Raw genomic sequence first — 19,685 nt, forward strand, 5'->3', positions numbered from 1 at the left:
TTGGTTCCATTGCAGAATTGCTCTTATTCTTAGAGAATTTTCCCAACTAATATTCAGTCCAAATCTTGCTCCCTGCAGCTTAAAAGCCATTACTATACTACCCTCTGAGACGACAAAGAACAGGTCCTGAAGGGAAGAATCCATTTAACGTTTCTGTTCTGGTAACAGAATGTCTCGAGTCAAATCTTCTTGTCTATCTAGATTTTTTTTAGGGGAAAAAAATGACACCTCCAGGCAATCAGCAACTTCATAATCCTTCCATTCTATTGTGCAACAGTTAGCAAAAGATAGCCACAGACTCTCTTGGCCCCTTACTCACCCAAGGCAACGCCTTCTTTCCATGCGAGGTGTGGCCCCCCAGGGTGCTTCAGCAACATGAGTTCTGCTGCGTCCCAACAGCACATGTTCACGGGGAGAACAGCTCCTGTCTGCCAGTTCCCGACTGCTTACTTCCAGACCACGTATATGCACACTAGGGCGACCCGGATCACTCAAGGCTCGTAATGCCAGGTTATTAGCTGGAGATGCAGGTGTTTTGGAAGCGTTGAGAGGCCCCTGGCTCTTCTTCCTGCCGTCTAGGGCATTGTTTCGGGCAGGAGAACAACAAGGGGAGGCCTTGGGGCTGGTAAGTGGCTGGAAGAGAGAAGTTAAACTGCAAGAGGAACCAAACTTGGATCCAAGCCCCAAGCCATGCTTAGGTGAGGAAGAAGCACTGATGCTGCATGCACGGGCTCGAGGAACAGAACTGTCTTCAAGTGTGACCTGTGACTTCCCTGAAGATCTAGGGTTTTGTAACAGTTTCTTCTCCAAGGATGTTCTTTCAGGTAGCCCTTCAGCTGGTCTCTCGCCCTCTTTTCTTTTCTTTCCTACACTGTTGTCACCAGACTGAAGGCAAGTTTTGCCTTCTTGCTGAACCTATGGAGAGAGATCAGAGGAAAAATTGGCTTAGGCCCAGGATACTTGCAAGACCACCTGCTGCCAATGTCAACCTCCCATCGCCCAGTTCGGTCCCACAGAGACGGCCTCCTCAGGGTTCCATTGGCCAGGCAATGCCAGCTGGCGACCCCCAGGGGGAGAGCCTTCTCTGTGGGCGCACCGACCCTCTGGAATGAACTGCTTCCCTTCGATCCTTCAGCCGTGACCTGAAGACATGGTTGTTCCAACAAGCGGGCCTGGACTGACCATGGTTTTCAATTTGGTTTTTATTGTGTTAAATTGTCCCATATTTCTTAAATTCATTGTTTAATTCTTTTTTATTTTTTGTATTTTATGTCTCTTAATTTTTATTGTTGTGAGCCGCCCTGAGTCCTTAGGGAGAAGGGCGGCATATAAATTTAATAAATCCTAATCCTAAATCCTAAAATGAAAAGGCAACCTTGGTCAATCCCAGGCATTACATTCACCGTTTCTTTAAGCCACTCTACTAATCCACTGAAATATTTAAGGTCTCCTCGCTTGAACCAGGTGCCTTCCAATTTTGTGGACTGCATTTTCCAGGATAGTTAGCAATGGCTAGAATTGGGAAAGGCTGATTTGAACCTTTTTCAGCTTTTGAGGAAGATAGGTAAATTCAATACATTCTCCCGTTGTGGCATTTCTGCACATCACTGGGAACACCTATCCTCATTCACTAACTTCTACATAGTTTTTTTTTCCCTCAGTCAAGTCAGCTAACTCCCAACTCCTCAGAGCCACTTTACCTCCCACCCATCTCAAATCTAAAGAAAATTCGGCTTTTGAAGTGACAGTCTCCACAGCCATTCATCTCGTTCAACATTCCCTAGCAAGAAGGCTCTGGTTTTCAAGAAATCCTAAGTCTTGACTGCTCATGAGTGCATTACCAAGATTAGAAAATAAGGAAGAAAGGAAAGTTTTGAACCTAGAATTTGTCCATTCCATTTTGGGAGAACAATTGCCTGGCTTCATTTTTATTTTTACTTTTTGAAGCTCCTGTAGTGGGTACAAACTTTAGGTCTAATTAGTTTCTTTGCTTAATGACATTCACTACTGCCAACTCTTCCTAGAGTAACAAATCTTAGAAATTAGTTACCTGTATGTTTTTCTTCTCTTGCTGCAATACCTCAAGACACCGGTTGCTGAGTTGGACAAGTCCATGCAGGGCTTCATCCACCTCTTGATAGAGTCTTGTGGCATCCACAGCTTGTGTACTACAAGTTGGGGGGAAAATATTACTTTGTGGTAGCACAATATAAAAAGAGCATTTGCTCAAAAGGGACAAATTAATCCCAGAGAAGACCCACTTAGACATAATGAATTAATTTCCAAATGCTGATGAACTACAATTCCCAGAAGTTCCGACCAGAGTCTCCAATGGATCGTCCAATGGATCGTAGGAATTACAATTCGTAAATTACTACAGATAATCCTTGGCTTACAACCACAAAAATTATGTTGCTAAGTGAAACATTTGTTAAGTGAGTTTTGCCCCATTTATGATCTTTCTTGCCACAGTTGGTGAGTTATTACAGTTATTCAGTTAGGAACATTGTTGTTCAGTGAATCTGCCTCCCCCCCCAACTTGACTTCATTTGTCAGAAAGTCACAAAAGCTGGTCCCATTATCCTGGGACACTGCAACAGTCATAAATATGAACCAGTTGCCAAGCATCCGAATTTTGGTCATGTGACCAAGGGGATGCTGCAACGGCCGTAAGTGTGAAAAATGACCTTAAGTCACTTTTTTTCCGTGCCATTGTAACTTTGAACAGTCACTAAATGAACTGCTATAAGTCAAGGACTACCTGTATCATCTTCTAAAACTGTTCCTCACCTGCAAGGTCCCAACGGAGGTAGCCGGGCCAGCAAGGAGCCTCCACGGCACTGGAGTTCCAGTAAACGAGGCTCTGAAAGCAATTTCTGCATAGTTTCCTGGTGCAAGGTGATTTGAGTTGACAGTTCCTGCAAAGATGAAAAGCTACAGATGACAACAGAGCAAAGGTGATAGGCAGGAATGAGAAAAGTCCCACAAAGACTGACATGGATAGCAAGTATTTTAGTATGCCGTGAAAAATTAACAAGTCTCCTACCACTACAAAAGAAGCCCACTGACCCTCTGAACATTTTATGCTTTAAAGATCAATGCATTTGCTACAGTTTTATTATTTAGCTTGCTTCTCTTGGTCACAGAGAACAACGGAAGTCTATTCAAATTCCACTTGGAAAACTATTTCCGATGAATGACCTAGTTCTTATGAATAACAGGCTTATTTTTCACTGAGATGGTAAACATTAGTTGGCTTGTACCACTTCTAACTGAAAATTTGGCTCTTAGTACTGACTGCCTCTTCACTCTAAATAAAAATAGTCCTTCCTTTAAGACAACTGGAAGACTAGAATTTTATATGCCAGACATCTTTATCTTATTATGTTTCTGGGAAGAATGTACCGCATGATTCTAAACCATGAAAGCCAGCCTGGTGAATTTGGGCCAGTCATCTCTCAGCCCAACCCAACTCACAGGGTGGTTGTTGGGAAAACAGGAAGAGAAAGTTGTATTGGATATGTTTGCTACCTTGAGTTAGGCCATGCAAGCAGCAATTGAGTGAGCAAAGCTTCATCGGCTCATGTACAGATTTAGGTTGCATGTGAAACCATCCCCGCCCTGCCCCCTCCATCTGTCTTTCATGAAACTGGTCCACAGTGCCAGAAAGGTTGGCACTGCTGCTCTAAGGAATATATGTGTGAGACCCATTGAATGTAAATGATTTATAATAGGCTCCAGTACAATTTTGTTAGAAACGAGTTCCACTACGTTCAGCATGATTTGCTTTAAGGCTGAGGTCCCCAACCTTTTGGGCACCAGGGACCAGTTCCATGGAGAGAGGTCTTTCCGCATACCGAGGGTGCGTGGTTTTGTGTGCTGCCTGCATCCTGTGGATGGGGCTTTGCTTGTTTGTGCGGACCGGTTGCTGGCATGCTGCGGCCTGGTACTGGTCCACAGACAGGGAGTTGGGGACCCCTACTTTAAGGTAATATGTATCCAGTTGCAAGCCCAAGAATGTATGATTTATTTATGAATTTTTGAGAGCAAACCCTACTCCCTAGTAGCACTGCTACTGTTACCTAGTTAGGTAATGAAACAGAAAGAAGAAGGCCCAAGTTCAGAGAACACCAAGGACCCCACAGTTCAACCTCTTCTAATGGTATTCATCGTAAGGTCATAAGTAGATACTTGTATACATTCAGAAATCTGTTATTGTGCATCATTAAAATGAGTATTTGTGCTGTTTCTCACTTTTCATTTACTTTGCCTACTTTTAGCGAAACACACAGCCTTCCACAAATACGTATACTGCCGATTTCAAATAATAATCCAAAATCCAGCTAAAGTGTCTTTTCTTAAAAATCAACTATTCAGGTCCTTAATTACTGTGTCACTGTAAAGAGAATTAAAACAATTTTCCACTACACATTTTCATACAGTATAATGGAGAGAAAAACAGAAGAATCCAGCTTAGGCCGCTTCTAAAGGTGTCCATGATCACAAAATCTCTGAAATCTCATACCATTTGGAGCAACATTTTGGAAAATATTAGTGGTCTCATATGAGATGTGAAAATTGCTCAGGACTGATTTAATGATATTTCAGTAAATTTTAAAATAGTATTGTTTTCTTTGAATTTCCTGGTATCCCATAAGCTATTTAGAGTGTTGGTAAATATCCTGGTCCTGGGAGGTGTTCTTTGCCCACTTTTTAAATGCATATAAGTTCAGAGCCTTCAACTAACTGAGTCCTCTAGCCAGCAGCCCCCAACCTTTTGGGCACCAGGGACCGGTTCCAAGGAGATAGATTTTTCCACAGACCAGAGGGGGTGTGGTTTTGCATACTGCCCGCATTCTGCAGACGGGGCTTTGCTTGTTTGCACAGACCAGTTTCTGGCCTGCCACAGACCAGTACCAGTGCTTGGACTGGGGGTTGGGGACCCCTGCTCTAGCCCTTACTTTCACTATTAGTCTCTAATGAACTCCCTCAACTGGGGGATTAATCAAGAGCCAGAAGCAAGAGTGAAAATTTTTATCCTATGATGACCACTGCTGCAACTCTACTCCAAGTACTAGCAAAAGGAAAGGGTACTTCTCATTGCATAATTCAATTGCATAACCTCATAACTTCTATATAAATATCACATGTATTTACCTCCTGACTTGAAGCTGTTCCCACTGCCTTGAGGTGGTCGCTGGCTTCACACACAGTCTGGAGAACACTATGGCAGAGATCTTGTAGTTGTTCAAGAGCCTGAGTGCACACACACACGGGGAGGGGGAGGCATTGATCAGTGTTATAAAAGCAGAGTTACAATATATTTTAATAAAGAACTTATAAGAATGTCCAAGTTAGAACTACATTCTGAAATGGATGATTCTTGTAAATAAAAGGGATGTGCTGACATCCTAAGTACCCATAATGTAAAAGCTATCTATGGGAGATGGAAATATTAACTACATATTTTTGAAGGAAAAAGGCAGGAAAGTTTCTTGCAGAAAACGCAGGAGGCTGCTTTAGTTCTCTGGATAAATTCTTTGTTAACATAATGCTTATTCATTACTATTTTCCCATACCTGATGTTCTCTAACCCATTTGGGTGGCGTGTAGCTCAGAGTCCCACCTAGTGCTGGGGTCAACTGATCCAAGGCCACATAATGTGGAAGTTCATGCAACAAAAGAAGCCGGATTTCCTGCAGAATAAGGAGACTGCATGAGATACAAAAAGTCCCAAATTATTTTCAGTAATACCCAATACCTTGTCATCACTCCTCCTTATCTCAGCCTTGAACCCTAAGTCAAGGCTAGACCTAAAGTGATACTAGAAATACTCACTACCCGGTCCCGGTAGTAGCTTATCATAATCTTCAAAGGACAAAAATACACAATGAAATGTTTATTTTGTCCAAAGGAAAAAAATGTATTTTTCCTTTCTGCAGCATCTTGCATGATAGAAACAATACTTTTTCTCCTCCTCCTCCCATTATTATAATATTATTTGCATGCTTACATTTATTTGCTATATCCTCCAAATTGTTTAAGGGAGTATATACACAACTCTTATCAATCCATTGATTTTATCGAGGAACGTATTAAATAAATTATACACACGGATCCTATGATCTAATTTTGGTTAATAATACCTAGCTCATACAATTAGTCTAGAGAATGTCCAGAGGTTTATGTAATCACACAATTATAAGCTACCTCCTTCACATATCAGTTGGTTTCATTGTGATTTTAGCCAAAAATGTACCAGCAGAAAACAATACCCTATATAGCTTTTTCTTCATTATCAGATAAAAGCATTATTGACTAATGTCTCAGCTGATAGAAAGGTACAGCTGAATAAACAGTAAATGGCATCTCAGATGGCCAAGTTTGTAAGTTTCTCTCATCAGTTCAGTTTTTCTATAATGGACTTGCCTCGTTAACATGTAGATGGATTCACTCCATCTCAAACCATGCATTAACCAGGATTACTGAATAAACTACAGTTAGCTGGACTGCACAACATACTAAACCACTAGCCTGTTTATCAACCACGAAGATTTGTACCAAACTCTAAACTAAAAGCCAATCAAACCACAACACAGTTTAGCAAAATGTGTGATTTCATCCAGTGTTATCAATTATCTTGTGTAACATAGATACATATATAAAAAGAGCAAAGCTTCAATCACTCAGTTGTGACTGCCATCTTGATATTGATCAGGACTCCCGGATGCTTCCAACCATGCCCTAGGTATCTCACTCCCCCTGCCCCAATTCTCTCTTCTTCTTCAGCCAACTTTCCTCCAGGAAATAATTTCCAACACAAACCCAGAGTTCTTACCACAGCAGGTTCTAAGATCAATTCCTCTTCATGGGGTACAAAACGATTATCAGAAGGTAAGATCACCAGCAGCTGACTGATGGGAGTTGGCGTGGTCTCCTAAATAATAAAAGAGCTTGCTTCACAGGCTCATAAAAGTTGCATACAGTAGTCAGAAGCAAAAGGGAGAGAATTCTGTTCTACTGGCCCAAAAAGTGAGGAATGTTCTCTAATATATGAGAAACAAAAGAAGTTACAACAAAGCACTCTCTGCCAGAGTCCAGGGTTCATCTAAGGCTTAGCCGTGGTTTCCATTATAGAAGAATTAAAACTTTTGATTTTTTTATCTAGCAACATTTGGTTGCTTATTTTGATGATATAAATTGTATCAAAATCACTCTAATCTATCCCATCTCTCCTGAATATGAAATTTAGTGACAATGTGCATAAACCATGCTGTTTATATTCATTATAATGGCTTGTAATTTGGGGTTTTGCAAGATAGAGACTGATTTTTCCAAAAATGTACAATTGTATTTTATTGAAACAGTAAATAAAAACTCAGCTGCTTATTGTGAGGCCAAGGAAAAAAACGTCAGGTTCACTGTCCCCACTTTGGTGTCCTTCATATGCACCTGGCTGCATCTCCCATCATCCCCAATTAGAACTACAAGGAGAAGGGGAAGGCAACTGAATCAGGATGATACCTGGAATGCTCTTAAAGCTGGCAGCAATACGGGGGCCTGGAAGGCCCAATCATCCACATGGCTTAGGTCCAACAGCACTGTCAGCCCAAGAATCTTTAGCTCTTGCCTGGAACATAGGTGAAAAAAGCAAGACATGTAGAGTTGTCTATTTTTCAGCATCAGGTTTGCCAGCTTAGCATAACATACACTCATCAAAAGAGGCTAAATCATAGGAAAATTGGGCAGAATGGTTTCTTTGTTAGCCTCATAACAATCCCACATTTGGTCCTAACTGTACCATTCTAGAAAGACCCACACATTTCTTAATATTGCTTAATGTTTTAAGCAGCTATCTGTATACCCACTCCTCATTTAGCAACCAAGTTCTGTCCCAACTATCATCAAAAAAATGGCTGCTAAGCAAACATATGACAAAGAGACAGAGAGAAAGTGATTAAAAGAGATACACTGTGAAGATCACTGCTTGCTGCCCTCTTATTCAAGCATAATTATCTTATACAGCTATGGTAGCATTATTCTCACTCAGTAATGTTTTATGTCAGGTGCATAAAATTTGATCATAAATGCATGCATTGATCAGAAAATGAATTTTTATTACCATTTATTACCACTGTATTTGTAAATAGCCACTAACTGAAGTAGTCACTAAATAACAGAGTGTGTATAATTATCAAACCTATTACAAAGTGAAAAATCAACAATTGGATATAGAATTATAAGGGTGATAATAAATTTAACAAATATGGGGTAAATCATATCAAATCAGAATTTTCAATCCAATAACAAATATGGTAGTCAGTGTACTCCCTAAAATTTACAACAATCTTGAATATTATTGAATATTGACTATATAATCTTATTACTATAACTGTACTGTGGATAGTAATAACTCTGTTTATTTGAAAATTTTATATCACTGCCTACTATATTATGCAACATAATCTGCGAAGAAATACATAATAAAAACACAAAATTAAAATTCCAGTTTAATTAATTAAAAATAGTGGAGCAACCTATGCAGAGGGAGAAGATTTAGCTCATTTCCATAACTATTATATTATACTAGCTGATGGAAATCCTCTTCCGAACAAGAAAACTCAAAGGCATATTTAGTATTTGGGGTCAAAACAACCATCCTTTGCAATCCAGATGCTTTTAAGCTAATTGGATTCTTAATGGCTTCCCATGGCAGCTTCCTGACAGTTCGGATTTTATGAGAAGAATTTCCTGAATTCTTCACCTGCCTCAATGAATTACTTCAGTCTTTTGGAAGGGAGCCTTGACTGCTTCATCTGAAGGCACTTTGATATATAGTACAACTACTGCATCAGTTAGGCTGACCTAGTGGATTTTTAGCTGGACTTTGGCAAGGCACTTTCTTTAATAAACTAGTCAACTTTGCTGCTTGAGACAAGGGACAAACAGCATTCTGACAAAGCAGGGAGCTATGTATATCTCTTGGTTACAAGTTAAGAATTAAAAGCCTTAAGACAAGCAACTAGGTACATACAGCAGCATCCTTTCTATATATCTGAGCATTGATCATTTACCACGCTATCATTTCTGGCTTGGCAAATGCTAGAACATAGCAGAAGCAGATCGAAGTATATTGTGAGCAACTTGTCAGTGATATGTGTGGTTTGAACTACTTTAGTCTCTAAATGTTGACATAGGTAATGATGACAAGATAATGAAGCTAGACTGCAATATAGCCACTGTCACTACGACTCAGGAGGAGCAGTTCTGGATGAACACTGACAGCAGCATCCCAGCAATTGTTCCTTGAGGCGGTTATCTCATTTTGTCTAAATAATAGGTTACCTGAGAAGTGAGTGCATGTATCTTAAGGTATTAACCAGATCCTCTTGTCCTGGAGGCAACTCATCCTGAAGAGGCTGGGGCACTATGGTCAGCAAGGAATGGCCAGCCTTGTCTATTCCTCCTGGTGTGAAGAGAAACAGAAGGAAAATATAACTTTATTCCACTTTGCAATGCTTCTGGCATCTACTCCAATAAATACAAAACTTGAGCTGGCTTCTCAGCGATCAAACCTCATAGATAGGGCCAAAACAGTCTGATTTCAGCAGCCATTCACATAACCAGTCTGACATTCAGAATTTGCAACAAAAGGGTGCATGGACAGAACCATCTTTCTTCCAGCCACACTTGGTGAATTATGATCTCTAGTGCTTTATAAGATTTATACCACTTGTAGATTTTTTCCTAATTCTCCAGAAACATGTCTTTGCTGGGTGCATCTGCAATTTTATCAGAATGCTACAAACCACAAACAGAATTGCACACCAAATGGGTGTTTGTTTTATATGACTTGGGTCACTGCCTTATAAAAAGTGTAATGCGTTATCTATCATATTTTATTAACATGGCTGAACTCTCCAAAGTAAAAAAAAAATCCACTTGAGCAATTTATAATTTTCATAAATTAACATTTCTCTTGTTTTCCCCTGCCTTGCCTAGAAAAGTGAAACAAAGCGACTTCAAGCTCTGTGGTATGAAATATGGGCAGTGTGAATAACCCATGATATTCTGACATTATTGGACTATAATTCCCAGCCTCATGTCTGTCTTAAAAGTATGTATTAAGCATATATTATGTGAACAATATAAACCCCCTGGTCTCCTTACAAAGTCAATACTAACGGCAGCACCAGTATTTTATAAGCATATGGAAAGCTGAAATGCAATTACTTTCAAAAAGAAAGAGGCCTGAACTTTTTATTTACGCAGATACAAAGCAGATGTGGAAGGCAGATCTGAGGACAGACCACTGGAGTTCATAAGTTACAGCAACCTATCAGACCAAAATAGATTGTGTCTGCATATGTGTGCGTGTGTGTTCTACAGGAAGAACATCTGAGATCATTTTCTCCATTAAAAAAAACAACTGCTTCATCTTCCAACTGGTATGTTGCTGGGGAAAAACTGTAACATTCCCCCCACAGATCCAGTATTCCATTTCCTACAGTGTATCGTGTTGCAGCAAATATAAAACACATAAACTTGGAGTCTGGGAGAAGTTAACATAAGGTCATTTACAGAGGAAAAATTCCCCATGTTCTCCTTCCACCTGTAGCCAATTGTGAATCCTAAAAGTTTCAGGAGAAGTTGAGGAACAGGCTCCCCTGAACCATCGGGGATAAGGGGACCTGCTGGAGGACAGAAGTACCCTGAATCAGAATCCCATTTTATGCTAAATTAGCACAATATAAAGTTTTGTTTCCAAATTTTTGTGGGACAATAGGTTACGGGGTGAGGATAAGATGGGGGACATCTTCCCATTAACCTCCATAAGATTGCTGTTTTATCCCAAATGGTGTTTTCCCATTAGGATGAATTAGCTTCCATCATCCCCAGTCAGCAGATTCAATGACTAAAAGACAAATCTGTTTATAGATGTGTTTGTGTAGGGTTGAGAAAGGAAAGAGCAGTTATCTGGCAAGATTCCTTGCAAGTGTTGTTTATGTGCTACTCTTGTCATTTGTAATTGGATTGCAAGGGAGTCATATCATGATCATTTGATTAAAATTAAGGCTGTTGAGAGGACATTTCATTTCTTCTTTTTTCCCTCTCCCTTCAGGTCCACATGTGTCCTTGGTTTAATCTCATAAACTTTCTAAAAGCATTGATTTAACAACAGCCATTTTTTTTCTTCATTGCAAGAAAGACAGGAAAGGACATTCCACCACAGTTGACATCAGCTTCACCTTCTATTGACATATAGATCTCATCTAAATTAGATAAATGTAATAAATCCTCAGTTCAGCTACTTATGATGATGTACGAACTCTTAACCAGGTTAACATAAAAACCTAGCAGATGCACTTTACATATCTTAATGTATGGGTGGGAATTGCAGGCTTGTAGACAAGACAAGGAAGTAGGAAACATGCAGAAAGAAAGCAAAAACACTTCTATGGTATTGGCAAGAAAACTGTCATATGTTCATGTAAGTCACCATAAATCAACCTTAACCCAAGGGCATCTTTATCTTTTAAAAAGTTTAATTAATGTTAACCTGGGCAAAGTCTCATAGCTAAGCAGCCTAGCATGTTTTATGGTTCATGATTTTATGGGTTAATCGGCCATTCAGAAGTATATTGTGAGTTGGATAGGGTTAAGAAGTTTCATGTAGCATTTGAATAAGTCTTCCTTCGCTTTTTCTTTCTTTATTTCCTTTTTTTTCTTTTTTCTTTTCTATATATATTTAATATTATTAAGGTTTGTATTATCCTGTATAAGCTAGAGAGTGATGGATTTTAGAGTTTATGGTTGTTAGTATATGGTTGTTTATGATTGGTTTTTTTTTTCTATACCTTGTATTTAGCTCTGGGAAGTCGGGGGGGGGGGGGGGAGGGGGGGAGGGGTAGGGAGGGAGGGAGAGGGGAGGGGGAGGGGGGACTGTTAAAGATAAACTGTATGTTAAAACTTTTCAATAAAAAAAAAGAAGTATATTGTGAGTTGGAAGTCAATCTAAAACTTAGGGAATAAGTAGCAGAAAAAATCACTACCCTCCCCACAGGTTGGGTTTCTGATGACAAGTAATGAGATATCTGCACTGTGAAAAAACTTCACACTTACAGGCAGTGCTTTTTTTGTACAAGAAAAAGGTGCCGGAACACACACATGTCATACAACCCGCCTTGCCTATCCTATAAGGTTCCATCCAAAAAAGGTGCCAGAACTCTGTTCTGAGCATTCTATGACAAAAAAAGCCCTGCTGTGCTTTGGCACTACCTAAGTCTAAACTTTGTACAATTTAGGCTTGCAAGCAAATCAGCACGTCTGCAACTGAATACAATGATCTATACAACATAGAAATCTAGATTATCTACAGATGTCTGTGGAGATTCTCAGTCATCCAGGACTCAAAGGTGCTTTTTCAAAAGGCAACTGGGCTATTTTCTTTTTCCTTGAGGAAGATGTTTCACTTCTCATCCAAGAAGCTTCTTTAGTTCTGACTGAATGTTGGAGAATGGAAGGATTTATATTCCTTGCAGTCATCTGGTTGTTAGCACTTTTTTCTGAGAGTCACTGAGACCACTTGGGGCACATATAAACCTCCAAGTGGCCTCAATGACTTTCAGAAAAACTGCTAATGACTGCAAGGAATATAAATCCATTCTCTACCATTCAGTCAGAACTGAAGAAACGTCTTGAATGACAAATGAAATGTCTTCCTGAAGGGAAAAAAAACCCAGTCCAGTTGCCTTTTGAAAAAACACCTTTGAGATATGTACACAGATGTCACTTCTAATCTGATTATCAGAGCTGTGAATTATGGAGGAGTAGGATAGCTCTCTTCTGCTTGTGTGATGAATTTTACAGTTTTAATAATACCTCATTAGTTCCAAGTGCCACTAAAGTTCCATGCTATCCCTTTTCCTTTGGTTTGTGCTAAAATTACCCTATGCTGGAAGAAGCAACTATGCACAATTCTTTTGCAGCTGAACATATAGGTTACAACATATGGGAACTAAACTCTAAAACAACTGAAAGGCAACAGCTTGTAAACTACATAAGCAGTATGCATCAACTCTTTTCAAATGACTGCAATATTTCACAGGAGCAAAAAAAGAAATACATTCACAGGGGAATCCAAGAATTATATCCAAAGGTTCCTTCCTCCAATGGAAAGAGTCTTCCACTGATAGAAAATAACCTTTTGTCAAAGGAAGTCAACATTTGGATCTAATCCCAAATGTCTCAAACACTTCAGTTGAAAGGAAATGGCATTTCCCTCTCCAATTTAGAAGGTTCTTACAAGGTATTATGGAAAACAGGTCAATAGGGGGTTATATTCGTTGGTAACTAAATGTGATTTCTATTTTGTGATGTTCTTTTTAATAGCAGATTCTGAGGATTACTGCTAACTATAACTTCCATTTATCGAATCATCACTATCATCTAATTTAACCATTTCCAAACAGGTGTCCTGCAATTGCAACAGACATTCTAGGGGAGGCAGCCCAAATACATCTGGAAGACACCAAAAGGCTGCTCTATCAGAAAGGAGATCTGTATGAAAAAGCATGCTGACAAGAGACTGATGCTTGGCTAGTATCAACTGTTAGTTTCTAAGCATAAGAAATACAAAGCATAGATCACCTAATGTCTATATTGTAGTATGGTAGTGTGGTATATCTATATAAACTATAATCTTCTAAATCTGGATTTACACACACACACACACACACACACACACACACACATATATATATCCATCCACCAAGCACTAAATAGTTCCTCTTTTGTACTGATGTATAAATGGTAATCAAAGCAGGACCTTAACAGAATAACAGAATTGGAAGGTACCTTGGAGATCTGCTAGTCCAACTGCCTGCTCAAGCAGTAGACCGTACTATACCAGTGGCCCCCAATATTTTGGGCACCAGGGACCAGTTGCATGGAGAAAGGTTCTTCCATGAACCAGAGGAGGCATGCTTTTGCATGATGCCTGCATCCCACAGATGGGGCTTCTCTTGTGTGGTCCAGTTGCTGGCATGCCGTGGACCAGTACCAGTCCATAGACCAGGGGCTGGGGACTCTTGCCCTATACCTTTCCAGACAAGTGATTGCCCAGTCTCTTCTGAAAAGCCTCCAGTGATGGAGCACCCTCAACATCTGAAGGCAAACCATTCTACTAGTTAATGAGGCATCCAAATGACTGGAACACTGGCAACAGAACACTGAACCTAATCAAGCAACTGGCCTGTTTTTAGTATTCCTACAGCATCTCCCAGACCAAAATGGAGAGGATGAAAAGAATTGGAAAATTCTGCAGAAAATAATTGTTATCAGAGTCTCCTTGTTTAAAAAGCATTGTCTCTCGGCTTATTTGAAAGATCATTCGCAAGAACGTTATATTATGGAGTGGAAAAAGTGGATTGATTATATCCAGAACAAATATGGGACTAAAAAGTTTCACTTAGCATTTGAATAAGTTTTTTTTCCTTTTCCCCCCTTTTTTATGTAATATTAGTATTGCTTGTAGTTATTTCATATGAGCTAGAGTGCGATAGACTTAATAGTTTATTGTTATTAGCATATGGACGTTTATGATTGTTTTTTGTTTTTATACCTTGTACTTAGCTCTGGGAAGTCAGGGGGGGGAATGGGGGGGAGGGATAGGGAGGGTTAGGTAGGGGTGGGTGGAGGGAGGGGGGGATTGTTAAAGATAAAATGTATTTTAAAACTTTTCAATAAAAAAAGCATTGTCTCTCTGATCCTGGAGGCAATGAACAGGAATGACTATCTGTTCATCTCTAATTATGGATCTTCTAGTGACAGCATACTGGATGTTATTATAGATGGCCTTCATTTAACAACATTTGAACTCATACCAGTGTTGAATGACCAAAATATAACTAATTCTCATATTTATGCCAGCTGCAGTGTCCCCATGGTCACATGATCAGTATTTGCAATATTATCAACTTGTTACAAGCAAGGTCAATGGGGATGCCATCAGGAATTCACAAAAAGCAACCATGTGACATCATTGGTTAACAACCCAGTGATTTGCTTAATAATGGCAACCAAAAGTGCCAAAATTTCCACTGCAAAACAGCACTGACATGTAATGTCACACTTTACGATTGTGTCACTTAGTGATGGAAAATCTGATCCCAATTACTGTTGTTAGGTGAGGACTACGTGTATATACAGGTTTTAGGAGCGATGTTCATAAAACTGAAGGATTCTAATAGGTGACATTAGCTTACTCATTTGGAAATGGATTCACCAGCCTAGTGCTTCCTTTTCAAGTTTTCTTATATTTTCTTATTTTCTCTCTCTTTCCAAATCTCTCTTTGTTTACACTTTCCATGTAGTACCTCTTCAGGGAGGCCTGCCTCCTGTTTTGAAAGCCAGAGGCCTTCAGTAACATGATCAGACACTGGTGTCATTCTGGGTTGTATTTGGTGGCTTGAGGCAAGAAAGTGGTTTCTGCAGATTGTTGTGATGTGGCGAGCACGGAGGCTTGCCTCATTCAGTCCTCGTGATGTTTAGTAAGATGGCAAAAATGTTGGTTAAAGGACAAGTTTGTTGGAAGAGCCTGCGGAGGCTCATTCTGTAGTGTTGAGACTCACAGGAAAGTTTTAGGCTGCAATCTGAAGCCATGGTTGTTGAGCTAAGTACAAAATTCATAAAGTTTCTTTATTTTTCATGTTTTTTTGCAGGCCCTCTAGGACTTTCTGGTTAAATCAGGTTGCTGGAATTGCAGCCCAGATTGCCTGAAGTTATTTTACTGCTCTCAATGGAAAAGGCAAATGGTTAATTGCACCATTACAGAAGTAGTTACCCTTTGTATGTTGCACCTGAATTATAACTCCCAGTACCCTTCACTTCTGAACATGCTATTTGGAGTAACAGCTCACAACATCCCCATGAATAGAAGGCAGAATCCATTGGAATGTCATCCTGCACAAATTCTCCTATGGAAACTAGAACTGTATAATGCATTTACACGTCAGCCTGCATTAATATCAGCAAGAAATATTTCTTGCAGTGCCATTTTATGCCTCCTGAAATCAGACCATCTATCAATAATGGCATCCAAAATCTATTTCTCCATTGTCTTCACCCATTATCTCCAATTAACTTCACCACAGTTGGTCAATGTTTCTTAATTATGACATCCAGTTCAAGCCTACGTAATGGAGCAGGCAGCCAGACAATAGAGGGCTGCTTTGCCTTGAAAAGTCAAAGAAAATAAGCATATTGGGAACAAAATCTGCTCCAACCTCAGTATTTTGAAATACACAATATCCAAAGGGGGCAAAAAAATAATTTTAAAAGTGCGGATACTTCTTAGGAAGAAGCATTAATACTCTTTCTATCCTCTGAATACAAAGCACTGTACACTCTACTGATTTGCCTAAAGTTAACTAGCTTTATGGAAATTGGCGAGTTAACTGGCTAATTTGTGGAATTAAGAGATGTGAGTCATAAGAGAGCAGACAAAAAGTGTCATGGTGCAAGCCCCACACATCTGAACTTCCGTGAGAGATCAGGGCTTGCAAAACAATGCTTTGTCTGTCATCTTGCTGCTTTGGACCCCCCCCTTACAGATGCTGCTAGTGCAGGCATGTCAAACTGCCGGCCTGTGGGCCGGATGCATCACAACGAAACCACGCCCTCCCCATTGCCGGCAATGGGGAAAAAGTCGCGATACGTTGCGCGACGTCACGTGACATTGCAAGTTTGACATGCCTGTGCTAACCCTCTGCAATAGTCACCAATTTGGATGTGTAAACTACAGGTCCTGTCATTCCCCAACTTTGTCAAACACAATGTTGGTTTGATGAATGTTAAGTGTAGTTTTGGACATCTGAATGGCATCATGCCAAAGGAGACTGATAAACAAGCTTCAGGTTCCACCATAACTTATTCTGACTCTATACAGCCATACTGTTGTGCATAACCATCAAAACACTAGCAAAGCATTCGTCAATCTGGAGCTCTCCAGATGTATTGGATTAGAATTCTCAGAATACCCAATCAGATGACTATTGGTCCCAGAGGTGAGGATTTTTGAGAAAACTTGTCCAAAAATCGAAGCATCCAGATTGGGGAATGCCACATTAGAGATTAAATTTTCTACTACTTCTTTTTGAAGATTTATTAGAAGGGAAAAACAAATCAACTTCAACTTCTCCAAATGATTAGCTCAGCCAAAAGGTGATGACTTACCTGTCAAAGCAAAAACTCCTGATAGAAGAAGATTCCAGTTTACAGATTCCCCAAGACGAGCCATCTTGGGTAAAAGGGAATTTTGTATTTCCTCAGGGCCCTGATCAGCTGCTACGCAGACGGCTTCTTCTCTCCCATCAACACTTGCTAGTTCATTCTTCCTTGGCAAGTCAGTAAGCACTGGTTCTTTGATGTCAAGACCCTGTTCCACAATACCTTGGTCTTCAGAACTGTCCACTTCTTTTTCTTGGACACTCACCTCCTCAGTTCCAGTTCTTAGCTCACTAGTCTTGGGTCTAGCATTTGGCTCTTCAGTGTCAAGTTTTGGGCCTTCCATGCTTCCTTCTCCAGAGCTGTCTTCATTGTCACCAATGCTACATTTTCCTGTGCTGTCTTCTGGCTTCGTAGCACCTGCAGTACAGTCTCCAGTGCTGACAACCAGGTCCTTATTGTTGGCTCCCTCCCCTCCAGTTTCAAGGCTTTGGTTTCTTGTGATTCTACTTTTCTCTTGGGTGTCATCACAATCTGTGGTATCAACACATGAAATTTTGATGCTGCCTGGCTCTCTGATACTAACATGAACGCTTCCAGTCCCCAAATCCTGTTCTCCTGGACCAGTGCAGGCCTCCTCCTTTTCAGCACCCATTTTAAGATCAGAACTTCCTGTTTCTTGGTTCACAGAATCTGTCCCCTGTTTAATCCGACCACCAGCTCCTCTCCCAGCATTTTTCTTTTTCCTCCGGTTTCCCTTGGTGGTACGTTTTGGAGTTGCTAAAGCTGGAGAATGGCTTTCCTTGCTGTCCTCCTTAGGAGGAGTTGGATCTTGGTGAATGGAGTCAAGCAACAAATCTTCTTTCCCCAGAACTGTGTCTTCAGCAACATCATCACTACCACTCAAAATGGGTGGTGGTTTTGTTTCAACAGGATCTAGGTTTTCCTCCAGTTGTTTAGGATTCAAGTTCCCAACTACTCCAGGAGTATCTAAGGCTGGGCCCAAAGCTGGGCTAGGGTTTGGTCTCGGCTGAGCTACCTTCTCATCTTCCTTCTCTTGACTAGACTTCTCTGCCTCCTCAGTTTTGCAAGCCTGTCGCAAAGCAAAGTTCTCCCCGCAGCCTGACTTATGATGGAGCCAGGCCCGGTGGCGCCGACTCCTATTTTTGCTATGTCCCTTGCGAGCAGGCATTGTCTGAATCTGGGCACTGCAAGGTTGTGGGATTCTGGGTGCTTGATGCAAGGTGGGGCTGACCTCTAAGAGGTGAACATACTCCCCCTCAGATTCCCGGTTCTCTCCACCAGAATGACGTCCGTCACCCGGACTCCTTGCTCCCAGGACCTCGGGAGTCAAATCCGGAGGGCAGTGCTGCCCCACAATAAATCCATCTTTGTGGACAAACTGAGGATACACAAGCTCAGCCCAGGGCAAGCTCAGCACTTTTTCTCCAGCTGCCAGCAAGCAGCGTTCCAGACGCCCTACCCGACGTTCTTTGTTGATGCCATTGAGCCATTCAATGGTGAACAGGAATCGATAGGAGTCTGGAGACACAGGCAACTCCTGCACTCCTCGGCCCTCCAGCGAGAGGCATTTCAGGACTAGGCGGGGAGCACATTCACGGTGAGGCACCACTTGCAAGTAGAAATCCCCAGGACACAGGCGTTGCCACGGCAAGGAGCCCAGCTGGACAAGGACTTTTTCATGAAGGCACAGGGGCCAACCTTCATGACAAAAGACAAAGCCACTATATTGAGCCTAAGGAAGAGGGAAAGAGAGAAGAGGAGAAAGGGAAGTCAGATAATTACATTAAGAAATACAGAATACTGGAACCTACAGAATACTGGAACCTACTGGAACCGGGATCTGGTCGAGGGTGAGCATGCGGACCTGGCCTGCATCACGGAAACCTGGTTGGGCCCAGAGGGTGGTATCCCCCTGGTTGATCTTTGCCCACCAGGCTTCCGGGTGCTACACCGGCCTCGGACTCAGGGTAGGGGTGGGGGAGTGGCTGTGGTTATGAGGGAGACCTTATGTCCGCAGGAGGCCACCGTTCCTCAGATAGTCGGGTGTGAATCTCTCTTATTGAGGTTTGGTCCTAGGGCGCAGTTGGGCTTGCTGCTGGTGTACCTTTCGCCTAGTCGCGCAGCAGCAGCCCTGCCTGAGCTTCTCGATATCCTCTCAGGGCTGGTGATTGAGTTTCCCAAACTTATGGTTTTGGGAGACTTCAATCTACCATCCCTGGGAGGAGCATCTGAGTTAGCTCGGGAGTTCATGGCTTCCATGATGGCCATGGACCTGACGCAGGTAATTCATGGACCGACTCATGAGGGAGGCCACACCCTTGACTTGGTTTTCTTATCTGGTCGGTGGTTAGATGATCTTGGTGGGGGCTCCCCAATTGTTATGCCCCTGTCATGGACCGATCATCATCTCCTGCGGCTGGTCTTCCGTTTTGCCA

General features: G+C 41.2%; 1 protein-coding gene across 1 annotated transcript in view; it reads right to left on the bottom strand.

The window, feature by feature from the left end:
* LOC308677236 (rho guanine nucleotide exchange factor 40-like) overlaps positions 1 to 19,685 on the bottom strand; it is a 44,195-nt gene that overhangs the window by 11,331 nt on the left and 13,179 nt on the right. The window contains exons 3-11 of the mRNA XM_081343455.1: positions 17,236 to 18,982; positions 9,346 to 9,466; positions 7,525 to 7,630; positions 6,839 to 6,937; positions 5,580 to 5,696; positions 5,158 to 5,256; positions 2,791 to 2,918; positions 2,051 to 2,168; positions 320 to 915 (exon numbers count right to left, since the gene is read on the bottom strand). Coding sequence (XP_081199581.1) covers positions 320 to 915; positions 2,051 to 2,168; positions 2,791 to 2,918; positions 5,158 to 5,256; positions 5,580 to 5,696; positions 6,839 to 6,937; positions 7,525 to 7,630; positions 9,346 to 9,466; positions 17,236 to 18,982 — 3,131 coding nt within the window. The remainder of the gene's footprint in view (positions 1 to 319; positions 916 to 2,050; positions 2,169 to 2,790; positions 2,919 to 5,157; positions 5,257 to 5,579; positions 5,697 to 6,838; positions 6,938 to 7,524; positions 7,631 to 9,345; positions 9,467 to 17,235; positions 18,983 to 19,685) is intronic.

The sequence above is a fragment of the Vipera berus genome (genome assembly GCF_964194415.1).
Source record: "Vipera berus genome assembly, chromosome: Z".
Classification (NCBI taxonomy): Eukaryota; Metazoa; Chordata; class Lepidosauria; order Squamata; family Viperidae; genus Vipera; species Vipera berus.